We start from the raw sequence: 20,925 nt of genomic DNA, 5'->3' as shown, positions 1-20,925 counted from the left end.
GCAACTGCTTGAAATAAACTCCCATGCAGTTTGTTGTGATTTAATGGTTCGAACACCTGAAAGGACACCAACCAGCTGGTACAGCAAGCAAACAACACTAGAGTGTTAGGTTATAAAGCAAGATGACGTCCACAAAATGCTCGGATCAAGGGCGTCAAAGACAGTCTGGAGACACACCACATCCCCCTCGTTCCAGCTTTCAGACTTGCGGCTGATCGAAAGCTTCACCTTTCCGCGACCCCCCCCCCCCCCCCCCCCCATGGTACAAGCGGATGAATAAAGTAAAGTAAGTAAGCAATTCGTTTTGGACGAATGTAATGAGTATCATTAGTGATGTAGCACTAATTATTAGCACTGCTAACTCAGTGGTGCACGTGAAGGTAGTATTTCGTTACACCGCTGTGTGTATTCAACTTTTCAATGCTACAGCATCTATACTACACCCCAGCTTGGTGAGGTTGTGTCAATGTGCAACTGATGACTGAAGGATGCAGTACATCCGACACGTGTCTAAAGAAAAACTTACCATGTAATTATAATAATAAAAATAAAGAAGGTCCGGAGCCTATGAATTTTGTTTTTGAACAAGTTTAACTCGAGCAACGCAGATCCTGGGGCTAAATTGAGGCAAGCCCCCAGACGAACGGCTAACGCCTGAAACGTCAGCACTCGAATTTCTTTATGGTGGCCAGTTCACCTTTGGTTATCAACTCTGTTGATAAACCAAACATTCATTTCTACTCCCCATCGACATAGCACCACAGTTTCTTAAGAAACTAACCCGCTATATCCTAAGAATTGTTCTTAACAAAAGTCTGTTGCTATTCTAACAGTAGAATATTAAGAAACAATACTTAGGACATACTTAAGAGAGCTTCGCGAATCTGACTGCTGGCCCCCGATGTTAGTTTGTTCTTCTGGTTTATTGTAAACATTTCCAGGTAATTCAGGGGGCCTAATCTTTATCTCGATACGTGCCACACCTAAAGCTTCAACGACTGATTGCCGTGAATCTCTGTGGGGCTGTTTACATGGAGGGAGGGCGGAAGATCCTAGCGCTAGGAAGATCCTAGAAGGCGGATCATCCTAGCGCCATATGTTTTTTGTATTCAGTTTACATGCAAAAAGTTGTACTTGGCCCTAGTGCTAGGATCTTCCTAGAGATAGGATCTTCCTCTCTCCATGTAAACAGCTCCTATGTCTCTAGAGGTCCACCTAAAACCCTCCTTAGCACAAACGTTTATGAGTCAATAATGGTCGCCATTATAGAAGTTTGACAAAGTCCAGACAAAAGTTGCTAGCTAGTTTCTTTCTTTCTAAATCGAAAGTTTTCTTTGGTTGCTTAACCTCAAACCTTATTTTGTTTTGCTGAATACCTTAAAAAAATTGGAAAATGCTGCCATGTCAATCTTTTCAATTCACCTTGCAGAGTCACGACTGACATAACTTTTAGCCGGACTCGTTCATGCTTCTTGCAGCTTGATGCCTCTGTCAAAAGTAAGCCACCCATTTAACTGTTCTTTTCAGGGATAATTAATCAAATTGTAAGCTCGTTTGATTGTGTGGACTTCGAGGGGAAGGTTTTTTTTTCAAAGTTGCCAAAGTTTCTTTTGGTAAAGGAAATACATTAGAAAAAAACATGCTTCAATTCTCAGTTTCTTGGATGTTTGAGAAGCTTTAGTGAATACCTGTCCTTTCTTTTTTCCTATGATTCATATAGCTCTCTCCCTCTCTCTCTTTCTTTCTTTATTTACTCTCTGAGCGACAAATAGAACAATCTGGAGTATGAATAGGTTCTCAGCGAAACTTCGCTGGATGACTGAAAAGCTATCAAAAATAAATCAAAGGTAGGTATACATACCAGACATACGCCGACCAGGCAAATTACTCGTGTTTTAACTCGATTGAGGTCTGTTCCTGGTTTAGAGTCACTAGTATGTGACTATCAGTGAATAGAACGCAAACTAGATACAAATTCGCATAATTTTATTCCCGACAAATCGCCAGAAAATTGTGTCGAAAAAACCCACAAAAAATCATGGTCTCATTTAGTTAGTCACTTTTCAAACAATGTTAATTGGCTACAGGTGCTCACAAAGTTCTCGTTTTAAATCACTGTCACGAATTCCCTTCATTTTCAACAAAAACTGTAGTCATCCGTAAGCTAATTTCTCATAATAAAAAACAAGTCACATACAGTTGTGTCTTTTGTTTGACCTCAATGATGAAATTTTTCAACCGTTGAATGAACACATGTTGTTCACATAGCACATGCTTTCAGCGCGGAAAAATTAAACACTTTGTTAATGTCTGAGTTTATCAAAACGGAGTTTAAAAAAATACCAGTAAATTGAAGTAAGCTAGAACGTGGTGGTCATTATATGATTTCCAAGGGACTTGAAAATCTTAAGACTCTGCAAGTTATTTAATTCCAAATGCATTCTTGCGTACGGCTTGTTGCATGTCTTGTTCAAGCTAACAAAACGCTGAGAAAATGTCTATCCGGTTTTTGTATAAGAACTAAATCATTTGTTCCAATTTGTTGTTGGATTTAAAACTGATATAAGCAGGATCCGTTGTATTTTCAAATGTTTTTTCTCGTCGCTAATAAATGCGGTAGATAGGTAGAACTGATGAAGCCCTGAGGGGCAATTTTGTTGATCGAAATGGCTACGAATTCTCGTACTAAATCCAGTAGAAATTAAACAAGGCATTTTCCTTAAAATTAAAGCAATCACTTTCGAGAGAAAAAAAAAATCGATTTTTTTGTACACATTCATTAGGTGCTATGTTGACTTGTGTGGTACTGTCTACTGAAAAGTCAGTTTATTTATAGAAACAACTCCACGGCCGTCTTGCGAGCGTAGCTTTTCGCTCCCACCACAAATAAACCTTTGTATTTGTCGGAGTCTTTACATGAAATCATGGAAGAGAAATGAAACTTATCGCTTGGGCAACTCTTGTTTTGCAAACGAGCCTTCTTTAAGACAAAATAACCTGCAAAAGTTACTCGCTATTGTGAAGTTATTGAACGTATTGTTCGGGACCAAACGTGCTGAAATTAAATTCCACCAAACAAAGTGGTCCGTCATGTCGTGCTGTTTTGGCCTGAAAAGGGTTTAAAGTGCATTTAAATGAGCCGAGAAAAAGGGTAAATAGATGGATCTTCAAATAATTCAACGATTTACAAAAAAATGTTTTATTTTTTGAAAAACAAAAGCAATATGGGGTCCGGTTTGTTATAAAGGCAAGAAAAGCTTGTTGTTTGTAGCGAATGATCGAACACCATGCTTCACTTTTAAAGCCAAATCTTTGCTCAGTATTTAAGAGAATTGTACCACCAGTTAATTTGATATACTTAAATTTGACTTTGTTTTACCAATTTTTTATCTCCTCTTAGAACGAGCCTTTAATGTTTTTGAGGCGTCGATAAACGCGCCACATTTCGTAATCGGGACGATTAAAATTACGTTGTCTTCCCCTCAAGTTTCGTCGCGTTTTTCTTTGTCTTCCAGTTCAAGAATAAAGTTGAAAACAAAGATAAAATGGTTTCTAGGCAATTTCTAAAGATAGCCAGAGAAATTTATTCATTTAATTAACTTCGCAGGTTGGTGAATGAGTTTTGAAAGAAAACAACGAGGAAGATATCAAATTAATAAATTATGTCTTTACGCGCAGAGAAACATCAAACCATTTCAAATAGCACGTTTTTTTTTTTATTTTGCTTTTCGCTTTATCGTACAAACTTATATATGTTTCTTTCTTTTTTTTATATTATAAACGTTTTCTCTTCTTTACACTGGACACGCTGAAGATTTTTGTACAAACATATGAACTATAGATACGAATAAGATGGCTCTGCTATGCGTACGAATGTTACAAATGAAAAGGACCTTTAAAGGCCGTAAATTGTTATTGACTGTTCAATGTCGCGGTAAATATCTTCACAGAAGTTCCTCCTCTCTCAATAAACTTACACTAGATATATGAAATTCGATTTAAAAGGAAACATTTTTACCATTTTAGCGTCCGTTCGGGTGCCTTGATTTTATATGGCGGTCCAAATCTCTCCTTCTTACGAGCACCTTTCCGCAATACTGACATTTGTAGGGAGTGTCTCCTACCGCATGAAGGCGGATGTGTTTTGCCATATTGCTGGGGTCTCCGAATCTCTTTTGACAATATTTGCACTTGAGCGGCTTGTAGCCAGTGTGAATACGCATGTGGATTTTCAGCCCGTATTTACGGGTGTACAACTTTCCACACAGTTCACAAAGGTAACCCTTATTAACTTTCTTGGAGTTTAGATCATTTATCATTTCTTCATTGCATCCTGATGCCTTTGGTTTATCTGGTGCCATTTGATCTCCATTCAAACTCTCCTGATTCGGAGCCGCAGACGATGTTGGTAACCTGTTAACATTTTGCTCCGCTCCGAACATCATAGGGCCTGATGGATTCATGACTGGTTGGCCATTTAGCGATGGAAAAGCTTGAGGAAAACCGTACTTGAAAAACGGCATCCCTGACGGACTGCAAAGCGGCGGCCTAGGCTGAAGCAAAAAGGCAGGATTGCTTAACATGTCCGGCATTTGATTCTGCGAAAACGAGGAATCTTGTGTCAAATTGAACCGCATTCCATTGAGTCCGTTTAGTTCGTTCAAAAGCGGTCGCGAAATTGAGGGAAATTCCGAGGAAACTGGCACGGATCCAAGGTCTGGGCTTTTAAAGCCGTTGAAACTGGCGGAGCTGAATGATTGCGACTGGTTGACTTGGGGAACGAGAGGCGAGCTTTTCAATCCATCCTTCATCCCGAATGTTTCTGCAGTGAAGGAAGGTAGACTGACGGGTGTTAGCGGCGTAAGTACAGGTTGGAGTTTGTCTGGAGATTTAACGACCTGCAAATCGGAGCTGGAGTGCAGCGAAAAGCCAGTTGGCGAGGCTTTGGAAGATGAGCTCTCTCCTCCGGAACTTTGCAACGATTTTGGGCTTTCCTTCATCAGGAACGAGTCGGTATTGAAATTGGAGAAGAAGGGAAATTGATTCATGGCCAGTGAGAGGTTGTTGAAGCTATTAAAGCCATTTAAACCGTTCAAACAGCCCATGTTACTGGATAAATTAAGTCCAGATGAAGAATGACCGCCGTTTACGATGGGCTTATCATCATGAACAGACACGTCCGATAAAAACGCGCCTCCGTTATGGTGATGGTTCCTGCTTGTTTCTCCGTCATGTTTCAGGCTGAGCGGTGTATCACTGTCCGGTTTTGATACCTGTATCCCGTCCGTATCGGAGTTTGGAGTTAGAAACAAAGTGCTCATTCTCGGCGGCCTGTTGAACGGGTTGTTTCTACTTGGAAGATCACTGGTGTGTAAATGTGTTCGCTGACTGTGAAACAGGGTCTCTTTATAGCTGTTCCCACGCTTTGAGGCGCACTCAAATGCGATGTGCGTTTTAAGTGTGTTTGGGAATGCAAACACTTGCGAGCAGTGGTGACAAATATATTGGTATTCACCTGTGAAAGAACCGACAGGTGTAGCAAAAGTTAATGACACGTGCTAGTAAACCAACCAATCAGAGACGCCCTTTTTAGGACAGCCAAGCAGCGAGTCGCTGACACGTGCGAGCGGCTCTAGGTTCCCTCGCCTTCACGAATGGCTTAGAAGTTAAAATAATATTGGCGCTCGAGCGAGTCAGGTTATTAATATTCAAAGACACATTCATAATTAACCAACCATGCTGTAATTAGCTTCACAATTATTAGCTGGAGGAAGTAGAATTTTATCGAAATGAGTGCTTTTTAAAGACCTTTAAATATTTTGTCGAGTCTCGCGTGTAAGGCTCGCTGCAAAAGATACCACAAGCACAGAAGAGATGTGATTAGTGTACCATGCTAAGTGAATTTCACTGATTTTTCAGACAATAAACTTTGCCACGAGGGTCGTTCAATCCTATTGTTAAATCTTTTGTTAATGACTCCAGCCAATCAAATTACGCTGTCAGCCGTGCTTTTGAAATCACTCCGTGTTTTAATGGGCGCCGTTGCCCGGGGGAAATCAGGAAGCGCTTAGAAAACGTGAGCTGAGCTTTGCAAACAGCTGAACGGCTCTGCAAGAGCTAGGACGCTGGAAAGCAGAACCAGTGAAAACCGGTAGCAAACGAAAGTTTTACCACGCTTTTTGATTCACGATCGTCCGTTTTACAGGTGCCAAATGGTGGCCGTACTCACTGCACGTGACCCGTTACAGGCTCACCGATGATTTGTTTAGTTCGCCCTTTACTGCCTAAATATCTTAGAATTGCCACAAAGGGATAGCTGCTCAAATCACACAATAGATGTATCACGCTTTATACATATATAATTTTGACACGCGGCCGAGGAGGGAAATCTTTTGTCCTTGGAATGTATCTTAAGCCAACAGATGTAAAACAAGATTGGAGTCCCAGACCGTGCAAAAACTGATCCTTCGGGACATAAGCAGATAGCTTGAACCGGTAAATCATTATCACCAGTGAACTCGAAAGTAAGCACGAAACACGAAGCGGGTGAGCCATTTTAGTTTGTGATTTGAGGCACCCGGGTACCGGAGGCACAGAAAAGGCTTTAAATGACTTACGGTTGCGGTTTAACAGAAGTGATACCATGTGCACGTGTTGCATTGTTTATCCGAGCGCCACCGAGTAGGTACCTAGGAACCGCAACTGAGCTTAATGTGAGAGAATGTAGAAAGATGTTACCAAACAAAAAGCTACCGGCTCCTAGGCAAATATCGTAGGCACAATTAAATGAGCAATTACGTGTCCAAAATATATGAGACAACTCTCTAAGCATTTTGGTCAACTTAGGAAGAAGCCTTACTTACATCCATGAATTTAGCTGCGAAGACAGGCGATTTGATTGCAAAAAATATATATACTATACAAGTCGCAGCTAGTCTTGCGAAGCAGTTTCCAGCTTAGTGCAGTGTGCGCAGAGACTCGAAGGTTTCTAGGGAAAATTCCATTACTTTCCACCTCATATAGTATTTTAACATGGATTATAAAAGCAAGCTGATTTAAACGACTGTCGTTGTTCAACGTGCTTAGAAACGCTGGTGAAAAATAGAACCGGGATAACGGGAATACGAGTTAATGATTGGGCTACGAATGCAGTAAAACAATTCCGATTTGCTAGCTCAAGATCGAAACCAAAATGTTCATTCGTCTATAATGCGCGAAAATGCATGCAGGGAGAATGTTTTAATAACTGTCGTTATTCCATATCAATTAAGGTCATTAAGGATGTGTACGCGGGGCTAAACAAGCTGCCGTGATGTCCTATCGAGATTTGCTTTTACAGTCTATTTGATTTCATAATAGGCGCTACAAGTCTGCAAATAATGTTTTACGGTTGTGGTGTTTGACCCTAGCTCGGCCTGAAATAAACTGAATCAACTTTCGTGATTTCAGTAAAATATCGCTTGTTGTAAACCAATTCTGAAGATCGTTTATTCAATTACGAAGTGGGAACACTTTCTCGGATTGTTTTAACCATTGTTTCAATAAAACTGATCCGTACTCTCTGAGCGATTCTGAAAAGTGTATCATTTATTTGAGATACTTTTCAGCAGACTTTACAGAGAACTTGGCATGTTTATGTCTTGCTTTTATAGAAAAGTAAATGTGAATAAATTTTCCATCGATGCGGAAAATTACCTTGGGCGCGGAAATGTTTCTTTTGTTTTTGCTTAAGTTCGTCCGCTGATGGCTATTTCCTGTTCCATTTTTTTTAACCACGCGACAATGTGTTCTTAAACAGGCGTGCCTTACAGTATGTCGCCAAAAACGCATTCTACCCTCCAGCAGAAGAGACAACCGTAGATTAGATGCCTGATCCATGTAACTTGCATGCAGATGTGAGAATCAAAATAAACAGCCGAAAAAATATGTAAAATTATACACCAGTCGAGTACCGGTCGAAATAATCTTTTAGCAAAACTGAAAAAAAAGCAAGTGCATGTTATTCTGTTTTAATATCTGTAACAACAATGTTAGGACATTTAAAATCGCAAGTTTAAACCACAAAAGGGACAGAAAAGTTTTATCAACCTAGATAGCCCTTTTGTACCCTTTGTGTCAGGTCACAAAAGGTTTGCTTAAGTACCTCGAAAGATATCAAGATTTCAAGAGGATACCAGAACAACGACAATCAGAAAATTTAAGGCGGAGAAAGTCACAAAAAAACCCCTAGAAGTTGCTAAAATCAGTTTATTTTGACAGACAAATCTTAATGTCTCAAAATGACACATGTATTCAGACACCTTAATAATGATATCAAAAAGGAGAAAAAAAAAAAAAAAGGAAAATGAGTAACCTGCTTTAGTTTCGTAGTTTCTTCCAGTAGTTGAAGCTGTCTTTGTGGCAGGTCAGACAGTACATTATATTTTTCAAAAGGATATTAAACAGCGCTACACCTTTTCAACACGCTTAAGTGAACAGTTTCTATGCAGTTTCCTCCGTTGACAGTTTTGCTTTAATAGTCGTTTGACACGAGATGGAACACTATCTAGAATCAGAACTTCTGCTCTCCTCACGGCGGATTCACGTGCAGATTCCATTTCTGTCAGTTTAGTCATCAGTAAGCGAGCGTCTTTGTTTTACAATTGAACCAGTTTTAACTCCAATCCGTGTCAAATAAATCCGAGATATTGTTTACAGGCTAGCAATGATAATTTGAATTATCCAATTTAAAGAAGTGTTTACGTAACAATTGACGTAAATATGATTGGCTCCCCGCAAAGCGATTAACTATGCGCGCTCTGTTTGTATTCAAAAACAAAGAATCACATGTTACTTGAACAATAGAGATACCAGAAGAACAGCTTGCTTCGCTTAGTAGCGGAAGACCCACTTCGTCTATTACGTGCAATCAGTTGCAGTCGAAATGAGCAAATAAAAATTTCGCTGGCTCTCCATAGTAAAATTAATACAGATTTAGGACTATGGGAATCTTTGTTATGGCTTAGACAACGACGTCATTGAAACAACAACAAAAAAAGAACTTTCCTGCTTTGATTCTCTCTATTCAATTCGGTTGCAAGCAAGAAAGAATTATTCAAGAAACTACCTGGTTTTGTATAAAAATGTTCAGAAAGTATTGCGCAAATTCGAAATTGAATTGTATTGTTAAAAAAAAGATCCGTTTTACTGACGGGAAATAATGCCAATTAAATGGGAGTTGAATCAAGTTGAACGTTTCTATTACAAGTTTAATAACTTGAAGGCAAACCAAGGTACCTGAATAAAGATGATATTTTGCTGGAAGGGCCATTAGAAAGCGTAAATTCTCCACAGGAAAGTAATGCTTTGGATATTATTTACATTTATCATCAGTAATCTGATAAGCGATTACCGGTAACAACTATAGTCGTGTACCAGCTTTTTTTCACGTATTTAACTGTAGTCATGTTAATTGCCTCCAAAGGAACATTGTTGGTTTAACAGTCTGTGTTCTGTTCTCTATACAAGATTGTTTTGGGTGCTTTCCTTGTTTTAAACCCATTCTATACTTGCTTGAACCTTGTACTTTGCGGAATTTTAACAGTGTTGTAAAAATGATTAATTATCGTTGCTAGGCGAGTGATACATTGAACTTGCCAGAAACTATTATCAATGCGATTGTGTGGCACCTTGTGTTCACTTCAAGCAGGGCTTCTTGATAACCTTATAACAACGAGAAGTGGATTTGCATTGATATAATCTATTCTGCTCAGTCGGTCAGGCTGCTCTCAAACTTTGACGTCAATCGTCGAGCCCGATTGTTCACTCACTTTGGCAAACCCTCCAGCCGAAACGTGCCAAAGTAAGTTGTTGCCCTCTTCAGACATTTGACTGCCAAGTATTTCAAAGTATCATAATTTTATACTGATATATATTTAAAAATTTTTCAAACCATGATGGTGATTTTCGTATTCGTTTTCGACACCTAATTACCTTAGGAGACGTTGGTTTCAATGAAGCCATTGTATCGTTAACGGTCTGAAGGTTAAAAGATGTTTATTATGAATACACCACCTGTCAGAGAGCCTTGTTTGAGCGAATCGATATTTTTATTCTCCTGTAAACATTCTACACGTTTAAGTAAACTTTGCACCACGAAATAGCACAGTCATGTACATTTTAGCAACCTTCTCGTGTTAATTTTGAACATTTAACATAATTTGCATTTTCACATGAAAGCCGAGTGAATTGTCAGCGCACGCTGACACATTCCTCTTCTTTTTCTTTTTTCTTTTTTTTTTTTCATCACTTTCTGCCCGTTGTCGATTATTTCACATCATGACATCACTTTTCCTCCGAATTTGTTTCATACTCACACAATATCTATTTCTCAAGTGTTAAAATCAATCCAAAAAGGATCGTGCTGAAAAATAATTACTTGAATCGCCCTCGGATCGGAAGTTACTAACCTTTCCTTTCTTTAAACGTACCGTAGCAAATGAAGAGAACGTTTCTAAAAACAGCTAAGCTAAAATAATTGGGAATGTTGCTATGTGAAAGTAATTTTCCAGGCGAGTGATTTTGTACAATACGCCACATGTTTGTCGGTTGATTTAGCAGTGATGTACCGGCTGTTTTTGCCCAGTAACACATAACCCGGCCCACTTATTTAACTCCTATTTTAAGAGGCTGTCGGGGGCGTTAATTTACTTGTTAAATTAATATTCTTTGAGGCAGACTTGTGGAAGTACGGTTTGAATATTTAGATGCTTGGATGAAACTCTCAACGTGCGCTCTCTCCAACTTGCAGCTTGGGCGTTGGCTTTCGAAGTCAACTGTTTTTGGACAGAGCATCGATTGTGGATTATGAAAAAAGAAATTGAAATCTTTACAAAACATAATTTATGAGAGAAAAACAACTGTGGTTTTGTGAAGTCGCAGATGTTTTAGTTTTAGTAATCCTGTTACAATAACATTCATCTTGAAATTAATCTCGTCACTAAAGTCAATTGGAGCTGCCGACCTCACACGGTTAAAATTTATTCAACCGGGCCCTGAGTGTTACGCATTTCCGGATAAAACGTTCTGCAGTGTCAGCCAATAAAAAACTGCGGCCTTTTTGCGGCGTTAACAGCTATGTATTCCCTCGTCTGAGCCATTGGGTTGCATTGGTAACTGTTGTTAAGCACCCTAGAGGACCTTATTACAAGAGAGATTCAAAGCTGATTGCTCAACAATTTCAATAAGAACAATAAAACCACATGTTATCAGAGTTCGAAAGTTATCGGTCACGCTAACCCACTCTCAGCATGATTTCAAAGAACTGATGTAAGAAAAATGAAAACCACATCGAAAGGAATCCAGCTTCATGCGCCAACTAAGATGAACACACTAGAAGTCATAATTGTATTTTAGAGACAAAGTACAGGCGAATATAAAGTTCTGCTTATAACTTAGAGCCTCTCTTTGTATAACTCAAGAACGATTGAATAATTGATTTTTTCCGCTTAACCCTCGTTGAAAACAAGGCTTTCTAAAGAGGTGCAAAAGAAGACAATGGAGCTATTACGCAAATGATAGAAAGGCGAGCTGTCTTGCCGTTTATTCAAACAATACTTCAATACAACACTACACAAACTGTAAACAATGCAACAAAGAAACTTCGAATAAAGACATCTTGCGAGGCAGCTTATTTTTTTTGAAATACTAAGCCTTCTTATCCAAAAAAAGAAAAAAGAACAAGGAGAACGGACTGAACCTGATAGCCTATTTCTAGCAAAATATCGTATCTTGAAATTTCATATTTTCAAGCGCGATATCGGAGATTGTCTCCAGTGCGGTTTTACGGTACTAATGTCAGCTATTGTTGCTTTGCAAATTCAATAGCAATCACACAAGGAGGACAAGGTTTACAAAACGCTGAATTTGGGGGATGACAGCGAAGTCTGAATTTCCGTTTTAACTTCAAATTTCAGGATCTAAAGGCAAATAGCACGTCAACGAAAAAACAGGGTAGGGATGTTAAATCGGAAATACCTCTTAACACTCAATTACATTAAATAAGTCGAACAATACAAACACATGCTCCGCTTTATTGAGTCTGTTTAACTGTAGACACAATAAAAATACCTCTAGAACCGCTGGATCTGCTAAGTAACGGGTCGTTCTGTAAAAGCATAATAATAGTTTATTGCATGGCCGTAAAAAGCCTTTTTATTCATCAGCCATCAAGCAGAAAGTACGTTAAATCTGAAGACTACAAAACAACTGATGCAATGACGAAGTGTCTTTCTCAACAGAAGGCAGTGAAAGAATGCCCTATTGCTTCGTTTTCGTATAAAATAACCATCAATGTGGCATCCTTATGTCTAAGAAACTCGTGGAAGGCATTTGAATCCCTCAGAAGATACCTTTTGTTTTTTTTTTTTCTTACCTAATCAAGTGACATCATACCAAACCAAGCTCATGTGGCTTAAGCTTACGTCGCAATATTTCCAGCGCTAGAGGTCGGCCTTTTTTCTTTTGCTTTGAACATTTTGTGTTGGAACTCGTTTAAAATTACAATTTATTGACGCAAACGTTTCATTTGAAGCAACTGAACAGATGCTGTGTCGTTTTGTCAGATCTTTAACTGGCTAGCAAATTGTGTGATGAATTTCTTGAGGAAAAAAATTTTTGTTTATCCTTGCAGCGTGAAAACAGATTTCTGAGTGGGTTTGTCAAGGGCAGGGTAGGGAAGGGGGAGGGGGGGGGGGGAGAGTCAGCTAGCTTCTGATGTCCTTTAGTAGAGCAAACCGGGCGGAGTGGGTGTGATTTCACTCGGCTGGAGTTTTGCTGGTGTAGGGAGCAGCATGATTTAGCGCAAGTTTCCGTCTGAATTTTAAACCACCGAACGTATCGAGCTGCAAGAAAGTCTTCAATTCTGCGGTGTGACCGGCTAAAATGATATGTTTTTTCTTCAATTCTTTCCGTAAAAAGGCCACTTGGATAGAGGAAAGAATATTGCAAGCTTCCCTATAATACGGACCAAGCAGGATTCCGTAATTGAGTTTTTGAGCGAACAGCTCCGCATAATCCTGTGTCATGGAGGCACTGTCACGCAGTTTTAGTAATATTTTGAAAACAGCAACAACAATAATAACAAATACCTGCGTCAGAGAAACCTAAAACTAATGGTTCAGGGTTGTTAAAAAGTTTTTTTAGCGCATAAAAATCATCTACTCAATTTTGCATTTGGTTCCGGGCGGCAAGGATTCAGACAGGCTGCGAACTGATAAGTTAAGGCTAAACTTTTCAAGTCGGTTTAATGTCATAGTGTCTAAGAAAAATTGCCTGACGGTTCTTGCGGTTTGCTCTCCTTTCGTCGATTCACTTGGTCTCTTTTCCAGTCATTGCAGGAGTAATTTTCACGATTTTATGACAGATTTGACTAAACAGCAGCACACTCCACTGACAGAGCCGCTTCAACATTTTATATAGAAATGTTCACAAGCTTTGTCGGCTAAGACGTAGGTAAAACATTACTTTCAAAAGTCAAAGATTAGCAAAAGGAACAACGTGCTTTGATTGGCTGGATATGTTTCATGCATGCCGTTAATATGGATTGAAGTGATACTCGGTAAGGTGAAAAAAGCAAGAAGGAAAGCGAGTTCTGATTGGCTGGGAACCGCTCAAGATTCTGAAACACAGTCTAACCTTGGCTATCCTATGATATAGTACTGGGCCGGGTTGTTCAAAGCCCGATTAAGCTAATCCTGGGTTAACGTGAACTTTGATTGGAGTTTAATTGCTAATCAGTAAGGATGCTTCCAAAAGATTTTTGTTCCTCAGTTTTGACATGGACTTTCCTATACCATTAGCTTAAAATTAACCTTTAAAAGCATTTTTAAGGAGCCAGATGAAAACCTCAGTTAACTTTTAATCGGGGATTAGCGTTAATCGGCTTTCGAACAACTGGGCCCCTGCAGGATGTTTAATCTCACATAACCGAACGCCTCCCGCAAATGGGCACCTGGGTATAGCTTCGAGGTTGTGGCTTACATGACCTTTTTTACTATATTGAACTGAAAGAGCTTTGAATGTTCAGACTGAACAATCGAACTTGGAAGTCCGTGTAACAAAAATCGTGTCAACTGTCACTAAAATAATAGTGTGGTACTGCTATATTTAATAAGGATCCTAAAAACAAGGGAACTACAAGTTCACCCAACACTAGTGCTAAACTGTGTAACGTTCGGTCGCGATTCATCAGACGAGTCAACTGACTCTAACATTGAGAATCATGTATTATTCAAAAAGTGACACAGGCATAATTGGAGAAAAATCCGAGTGCTCCTATCAGGAGTCGAACCTAAGACCTTCCGATTACTAGTTCGGATGCTCTACCACTGAGCTACAGGAGACTCGTGGAATTCGAGCTAAAGCCATTAAACTGGGTCATGGGACAAACATCGGCGCATACTGCTAGGATTGACTCTAACATTGTCTAGTAAGGGCGCTTACAATTTGCCTGAAATGAACGACCACACCTGTCATTTCGTAAACGGGATGTACCAATTTGTCGGTTTAGTTTTATCCCATTTCTTCGAATTCTTGAAAATAGTGCGCACCATTTTCGGCCGTGATTATTTCTCAAGATTTTGCAGCACCAGCCCTTCAAAACGACGCATTCGATTTACAGACTGACCGGTCTGGCTGTATTAACAATGGACAACCTTCTAAGTGAAATTCAGTGGTGAAATACGGTAACTAATAACATGAAAATTAAAGCTTACGTTGGTTATTTCTCGGGAGCACAACCTTTGGAATCCTAAGCTTCTTACTCAGTCCTTCCGTTGGCCATATCAACAGCTCCTCACCCGGGGCCACTCTTTGGATGGTGCGAAAGTAAAACGAGCCCTCGCATAAGAACACCTCCACATTCTGTTCCTCGGGGCACCGTGCGAAGTTCATAAATGGGACCCAAGACAGATGGCGATCTACAACCCAGATTAGCTGGCCATATTTGTACGTGACCTGAAATTGGAAGTCAGGACTTATTAAAATAGGGTGTTGAAGAAAAAGCAACAAGAATTCAACTTGCACTACGTGAAGAAAAGTTCGGCATTCGCTCGCCGAAAACTTATTTTACTTCTTGTAATTTTAAATTTTGTGATATAATTCTTTAGTATGGCACGACAACACCAGCTATGCCGCTTTTAATCTATCTTGGCAGTATAAATAAATGTCTTGTTGTTGCTGTTGTTGTTGTTGCCAAAAGCTGTACCGGCTGCTTTAATTTGCAGACTTCATGATCTCCTGCTTGCTGGCAGTCTATTGTATATTTAACAATTATTCCACGAGCGCGCATTAGATATGAGATGGTAGATAGCCAAGGAGGCATGTAGCGTTGAGTTGGCTATAATCATATCATAACCAACAAGCGTGAATGGGATAATTGTCTTATTAAAAACAATCAAGAAATATTCGTAGATCTTGCTGATTTTGCTTGACAAGAAATAAACAGAAGACAATTTAATGGTTGCTATTTCAGGCATGGTATAACTGCTTAAATCCCATGGCCGCTAAGCCAATGAAATGGCAGGAATTGAATTATAAAATAAAATGAACAATCATAGTATCTCACCTCGAGCACGTAATCCAAGTGCTTATGGTCTTTCGTTTTTAAGAGGATGTTTAACGGTCCTCGGTAAGGTCCAAAGGCCAATGACGCCGGAATGGACGATGACGCAAATACTCCGGAATACCGCTGAACGTTTTCAATCTCTGACCAATGGAGCAGATACATGTTGTAACACGTCACACAACAGTTTACTTGTCCCGAAGAGCTAAGGGAAACAACATTTCGTGAATCAGCCTGAAGTTGTTTGGTTTTGTTCCACATTTAAAGATACTTTCACCGCGATGAACGCTAGAGAGACCGCTAGAGAACAACCTGTCCTCTGATTATGGTTGGACTGATTCACTTTTCAGTTTAGCCTGGGTGACAATCTGATCTGTATAAATCTGACAACCTTTGTTACTTAAGGCCCGTTTAAACGGTTTCAACATTTTCTTCAACATGCGTTCAACACTTTGTTGAACCAAATGTCGGGGGCGTTTGAACAGGTTTTCAAACATTGCTAAAAGCTTAAAAAAAAAACGTTGAAAGCTTGTTGAAAGTCTGTTGAATCAAATTTAAATTGGTTTGAACTTTCATTCAACATCCGAGATTCAACATTTCCTTTGTTCTTGAAAACGTTGAATGGCGTTGAAACCGTTTGAACACTCCGTTCATCCAACATTTGCCCAACACCCGTTCAACTTTTGTTGAACAAATTTTGGTGTTTTGTACCGTTCAAGTAAAACTATGGAAAGTCAAAACTCAACTGTGATTTATTGACTCCATGCTCGCAGCGACTACAAGGGGAGTGGGGGTTTCCTTTTGACCGCGTGATTATATGATTGTTGGTCAAATGTTGAAACCGTTTAAAAGGACCTTTAGTGTTGTCGAAAATAAAGCATCTGAACATACATTGTGAAAGGTAATGTTATAAAAGGTCTCTGACATCATCTGGCACATAATGAGCTTCCCGTCTCGAAGCAACCTGTGCAATATGCCCCCAACCCCCCCCCCCCCCCCCACCCCCCTTCATTCAGCCCCTTGAAAGACGTAGTACTGATCTCTTAATGTTCCTTAGACGATGATTACTTAAAAAACGGACTATAAGACTATAATTCTATTGATACATAAGCCTGTTATTTCGTACATTTAATGTAAGTGATTATACATTGTAGATAGGAGTCCGTGTTTAGGGTAATTGCTAATCACTAGAATCACCACAGATGGGACGTTTGCTAACAGTGCTGTCATACTTTGCGGTTAACTGATACAAGTGGATAGAAAGAGCACTGGCAGAAGCGCCCAGGAATGGAGGCATCGTAATTCACCAACGTTCACGTGCTTAGATCGAGTAACCACTATATACCAGCGCCAGGCCATTCGTCTTCATGGCTACCTTAAAACACTTTTTTAGCTGGATAACTTTGAAACGTTAGGCATATGCTGACAAAACAAACGATAGCTAAATCATTTGCACGATGGAAAACAAAAAACTCGAGCAACAAGCTGAACGTCTCCACAAACCTAGTGGACCTCGATTTCAACGGCGATAAATGATAAAGAAAGAAACGGGTTGAATCGGCTTGTTGTCATGGTGATGTGTACGGTTACTTAATTAGCAGTCGTGAGTTGAATTGCCGGCCGAGAAAGTTTAACCATTTTTCTGTTTAGAACCCGTCCATTTCAGTTTTACAGTCTCTTGTTACAACTTGTCAGACAGCGGTCAGTTTCCTATCAGATCCGTATGCAACACATGTACAAGTGCTGTTTTGTTTTTGTTTGTTTTTTAACCTGGATGGACTCCGTATAATACATACCACGAAGGCGTGGCGATATCTATTGCGACACTGTTCAACGTTTTATTTTCTCTTCATTCTCGAACTAGAAACACTGATTTATGACAAAAACTTGTAGTTAAATATTCTACGTCGGTGTTCTCATTAGTCTCTTCAGCGAAAATTTATTCGAGCTTGCCTAAATGAATGGATAATGTAGATCAGCTAAATACGGTTAACTCCTGACGTTACCGAATCACAAATGCTAGAATCGCCTCTGCAAGCTAGCCAGGGAAGGGAACATAAACAAATTGTGCAATAAACTGACTGATTTGTTATTGGTGGTTTTGACTGATGGTAGTTGAAACTTTCCGGAATATTTTATGTTCTAAAACACGTCGTTAGATAACTTTGTCTTTCGCATCAGTTTGAGACAAGACGTGAACTGCCGCTTGGCCGACTTCACTTTCTTAAAATTTCACTGAAAACACTTTCTTTCCTTTACTGTGAAAGGTTTATTTTTGTATCAAAGAGATAGTTTAAAATACAGTCAAATCATAAATGTTTACAAAAATCGAATGTCCTAGCCACCAATCTGTTTCAAGATAATGAACAATTTTTCACTTACGTGAGAATTAACAGTGATACAAAACGCCCAGAAAATGAACGAGGGAAGGAAAAAGTAGCTTTGATTCATCGGCTCAGTAAGGCCCTTGATTGAATTTTTGAAAAAAAAAATATAAATAATAGTTGAAACAGTCCGGAATACTTATTAAAGTATACTGAAATCTATCTACGGTGTGTCCAATTTTAAACGAGATACTGTACGGTAATTTTATAGAAAATAGAAAGAGCCTTATTTTGATTCAGCGCGTTGTGAAAGTCTCTTAATACTTAAGGGCGGTTTTTGCGATATATTCTTTTACTTTGGCTATTAGAGAAAAAGAAACTTAATCTGAATTTACAATTTTAAACGAAATACTGTACGGTAATTTTATAGAAAGAGCTTTATTTTGATTCCGCACATTGTGAAAGTCTCTTAATGTTTAAGAGCGGTTTTGCGATATTTTATTTTACTTTGGCTATGAGAGAAAACGAAACTAAATCTGAAATTAATTCCAGCTCAAAAGATCATCCCTTAGCTGTGTTTAGATTGCGCGAAATAACAACTTCACCGATGCTGTGTCTTTCCAGAAGGATATCCCGATCGCTTTCGATATTTTTCTTTCTCGCGTCAAGCACTCTATCACGCTTTTAATTACGACACTCGCACAAAATTTCAAAAAGGGAAATAAGACAGATATCAACTCACCAACGATGAATTAACTTTTGATATCAAGATTCACTACCTGCTGTTCCCGAGTGGATCGAGTCGGCAAAAACAAACACCACCAAACATGGCAGTAGCTTTTTAACAATCCCTGTAGATTTCCACCTGCGGGCCGTATTAATAACTGTTTGAAAAATACCCTCATTTCAAACTTTTTGCAAATCAAACAAGAGATATTGCCGGATACGCTGAATTAACATCTTAAAAGCCTGCAATTTCCTCCGAAGCCGCGATGACTTTCCTTTGACAATTCTGTCAAACGAAGAATCGAGGATTTGATTTCAGAGCACTCGCGCTTTGCAGCTAATGTTTCAATTCTTTACTGTACTCAGCTTAAGTGCAAGCAGATATTTTCACAAGAGATTGACAGGTATTTTACAAAGCTGAAAGAAATCAGTGGGCGCGATACCTGATCTAACACCAGGTTAAAACACAAAATATTAAGTAAACAATTCGCCGATAAATTGATACGCTATTGGTTAGGCGCGACGCGTGTTTAATTCACAGACAATGCCAGGGTTTTACTGTAATAATGTTGCACTTTTTTTCAATATTCGTACTGTTCAAACAATAGGTTAAATAAGAGGTTCCTTCTTCAATTTCGTTTTCGAATTAAGTTGTATGGAGAAATTAAATTTTCTACTGAAGGCGATAGGAGAGGTCTGCCATTCTGAATTCCTTGCTTAACGGTTCAATGCAATGCGAATTCTAATGACTTGTTATAATTTTGTTTTTCATCAAAGTCAAATTCATTATCGAGTTTTACCTTAAACTAACCCGCACTAAGCAAGCAGCTGTTAATTCGCTTCCTATGGTTAAACTTTTTCATTAAAACTTTTAAATTGACGTACAAAAACCTTCTAATTAAAGCAAACGCCAGAGAGGGCAAAGGAAATAGCTTGTATTGGCCAAAAGTTTAACCCAATTACGAAAGCTTTTGTAGTTGCAGGGAAGCTTTAAGACTTCTCAGAAAATCTCCTTGTCAGCTCAAGAAAAAAAACCTGCTTATTAACATGAAGATCACCGAACGATTTTCACGCCGAGTGTTACCTGAACTAATTTCATTTCTCGATGTTTACTGAGCTTGTTTACACAATGACAGTTCTGATTTCTTGTACCATTTCCTCAAAATTCGTCAATAGAAAATCTTTTTTTTTTTTTTTTTTTGAGTTTAAACCATTTCATTGCTTTCATGGATGTATGCGGCTCAGAAACTGAGACGGAAACTCGTATCTTTTATTCAGCTTTCACATAAAACGTTTCCGATTTCACAAAAATTGGAATGTACGCAATGCTTAAATCGACTGTCCCTTGCCCCAATTAACACGAACAGCGCTAAGTAAAACACTAGTTGGACAGTTAAAATGGAAAGTGTTCCCGATCTAAATAAAAATCTTTTATCAATGTTTAGTTTTGGTCAATGTGTAAACTTTTCACGTCCCTTTTGTTTTTGTTTGACACTTTTTCTTTAATTTCCTGCGCAAGTAAATTTAAACACTTCTTATTAAGCGGAAGGGAAGTCTATGTATAACAAAAAATATATAGGTTTCGTTCAAGAAAATGTTAAACAGTGCGAATTTGAACCAGTTTATTTCACAAGCTTGTTTTCTGAAGTACGTTCAAGAAAAATCATAAAGGTGGTTTTTGTAGTTTCCTTTGTTTTGATTCGCAAAATCTTAAGAAAATGCGAATAAAAAAACGATTTTTTATCTGATCTATTCTCGTTCACAATTTACATACTTCAGTTAATCAAAAGTTTGATTTAAAAATCACCGAGCCTACATTCAGGCTCGAGACTGTAAGTCGTTATCAGTTCAACGGTTGAACAACAGTTGAAACGAGGCAGGCTGTAGTATGGAGCGCCTAAAGCGACTAAGAGCAATACTTCCCCTCTCCCAAGTGGACACGATGATGCTAATTCATCGCAGGGCCCCTGGTCCGCTGGTGTTGTGCTGGTGGCCCGTTGGTACATTTAGACCGAACCGTGAAGAAGCCGCAAGCGCGGTCCGTTAAAGGTCACATGACCGCATACCGAAGAGATAGACCCACTCGGTATATAGTAGTCGTTTACACTAAATTCTGCGAAAATCTCACACACTCATTATTTAAGCTGAAAAAGGATCAAACCAGGATACAACCAAAGGACATAAAGCCTTTCTTAGGAACCCCGATAGACGATTGACTAAGCCCGCGGTTTTTGTCAGAGGTGTTGCCAATAAAAATGACTTATTATTCAACAC

At 39.0% G+C, this 20,925-nt stretch overlaps 1 protein-coding gene across 1 annotated transcript; it reads right to left on the bottom strand.

The window, feature by feature from the left end:
- Nucleotides 1-3,674: 3,674 nt before the first annotated feature.
- Nucleotides 3,675-18,728, bottom strand: LOC146450051 (PR domain zinc finger protein 13-like). Its single transcript, XM_085100861.1, has 4 exons — nt 18,668-18,728; nt 15,605-15,806; nt 14,754-14,994; nt 3,675-5,515 (listed from the first exon to the last, which is right to left on the bottom strand). Exons 2-4 carry the CDS (start codon nt 15,764-15,766, stop codon nt 4,023-4,025), a joined length of 1,896 nt encoding a protein of 631 aa, XP_084956987.1. The 5' UTR covers nt 15,767-15,806; nt 18,668-18,728; the 3' UTR covers nt 3,675-4,022.
- Nucleotides 18,729-20,925: the final 2,197 nt, after the last annotated feature.

This window comes from Pavona decussata, unplaced genomic scaffold (genome assembly GCF_977016875.1).
Source record: "Pavona decussata unplaced genomic scaffold, jaPavDecu1.1 SCAFFOLD_510, whole genome shotgun sequence".
NCBI lineage: Eukaryota > Metazoa > Cnidaria > Anthozoa > Scleractinia > Agariciidae > Pavona > Pavona decussata.
Note: the sequence above shows the minus strand (reverse complement) of the source record. Positions and strands in the feature narration are given on the sequence as shown.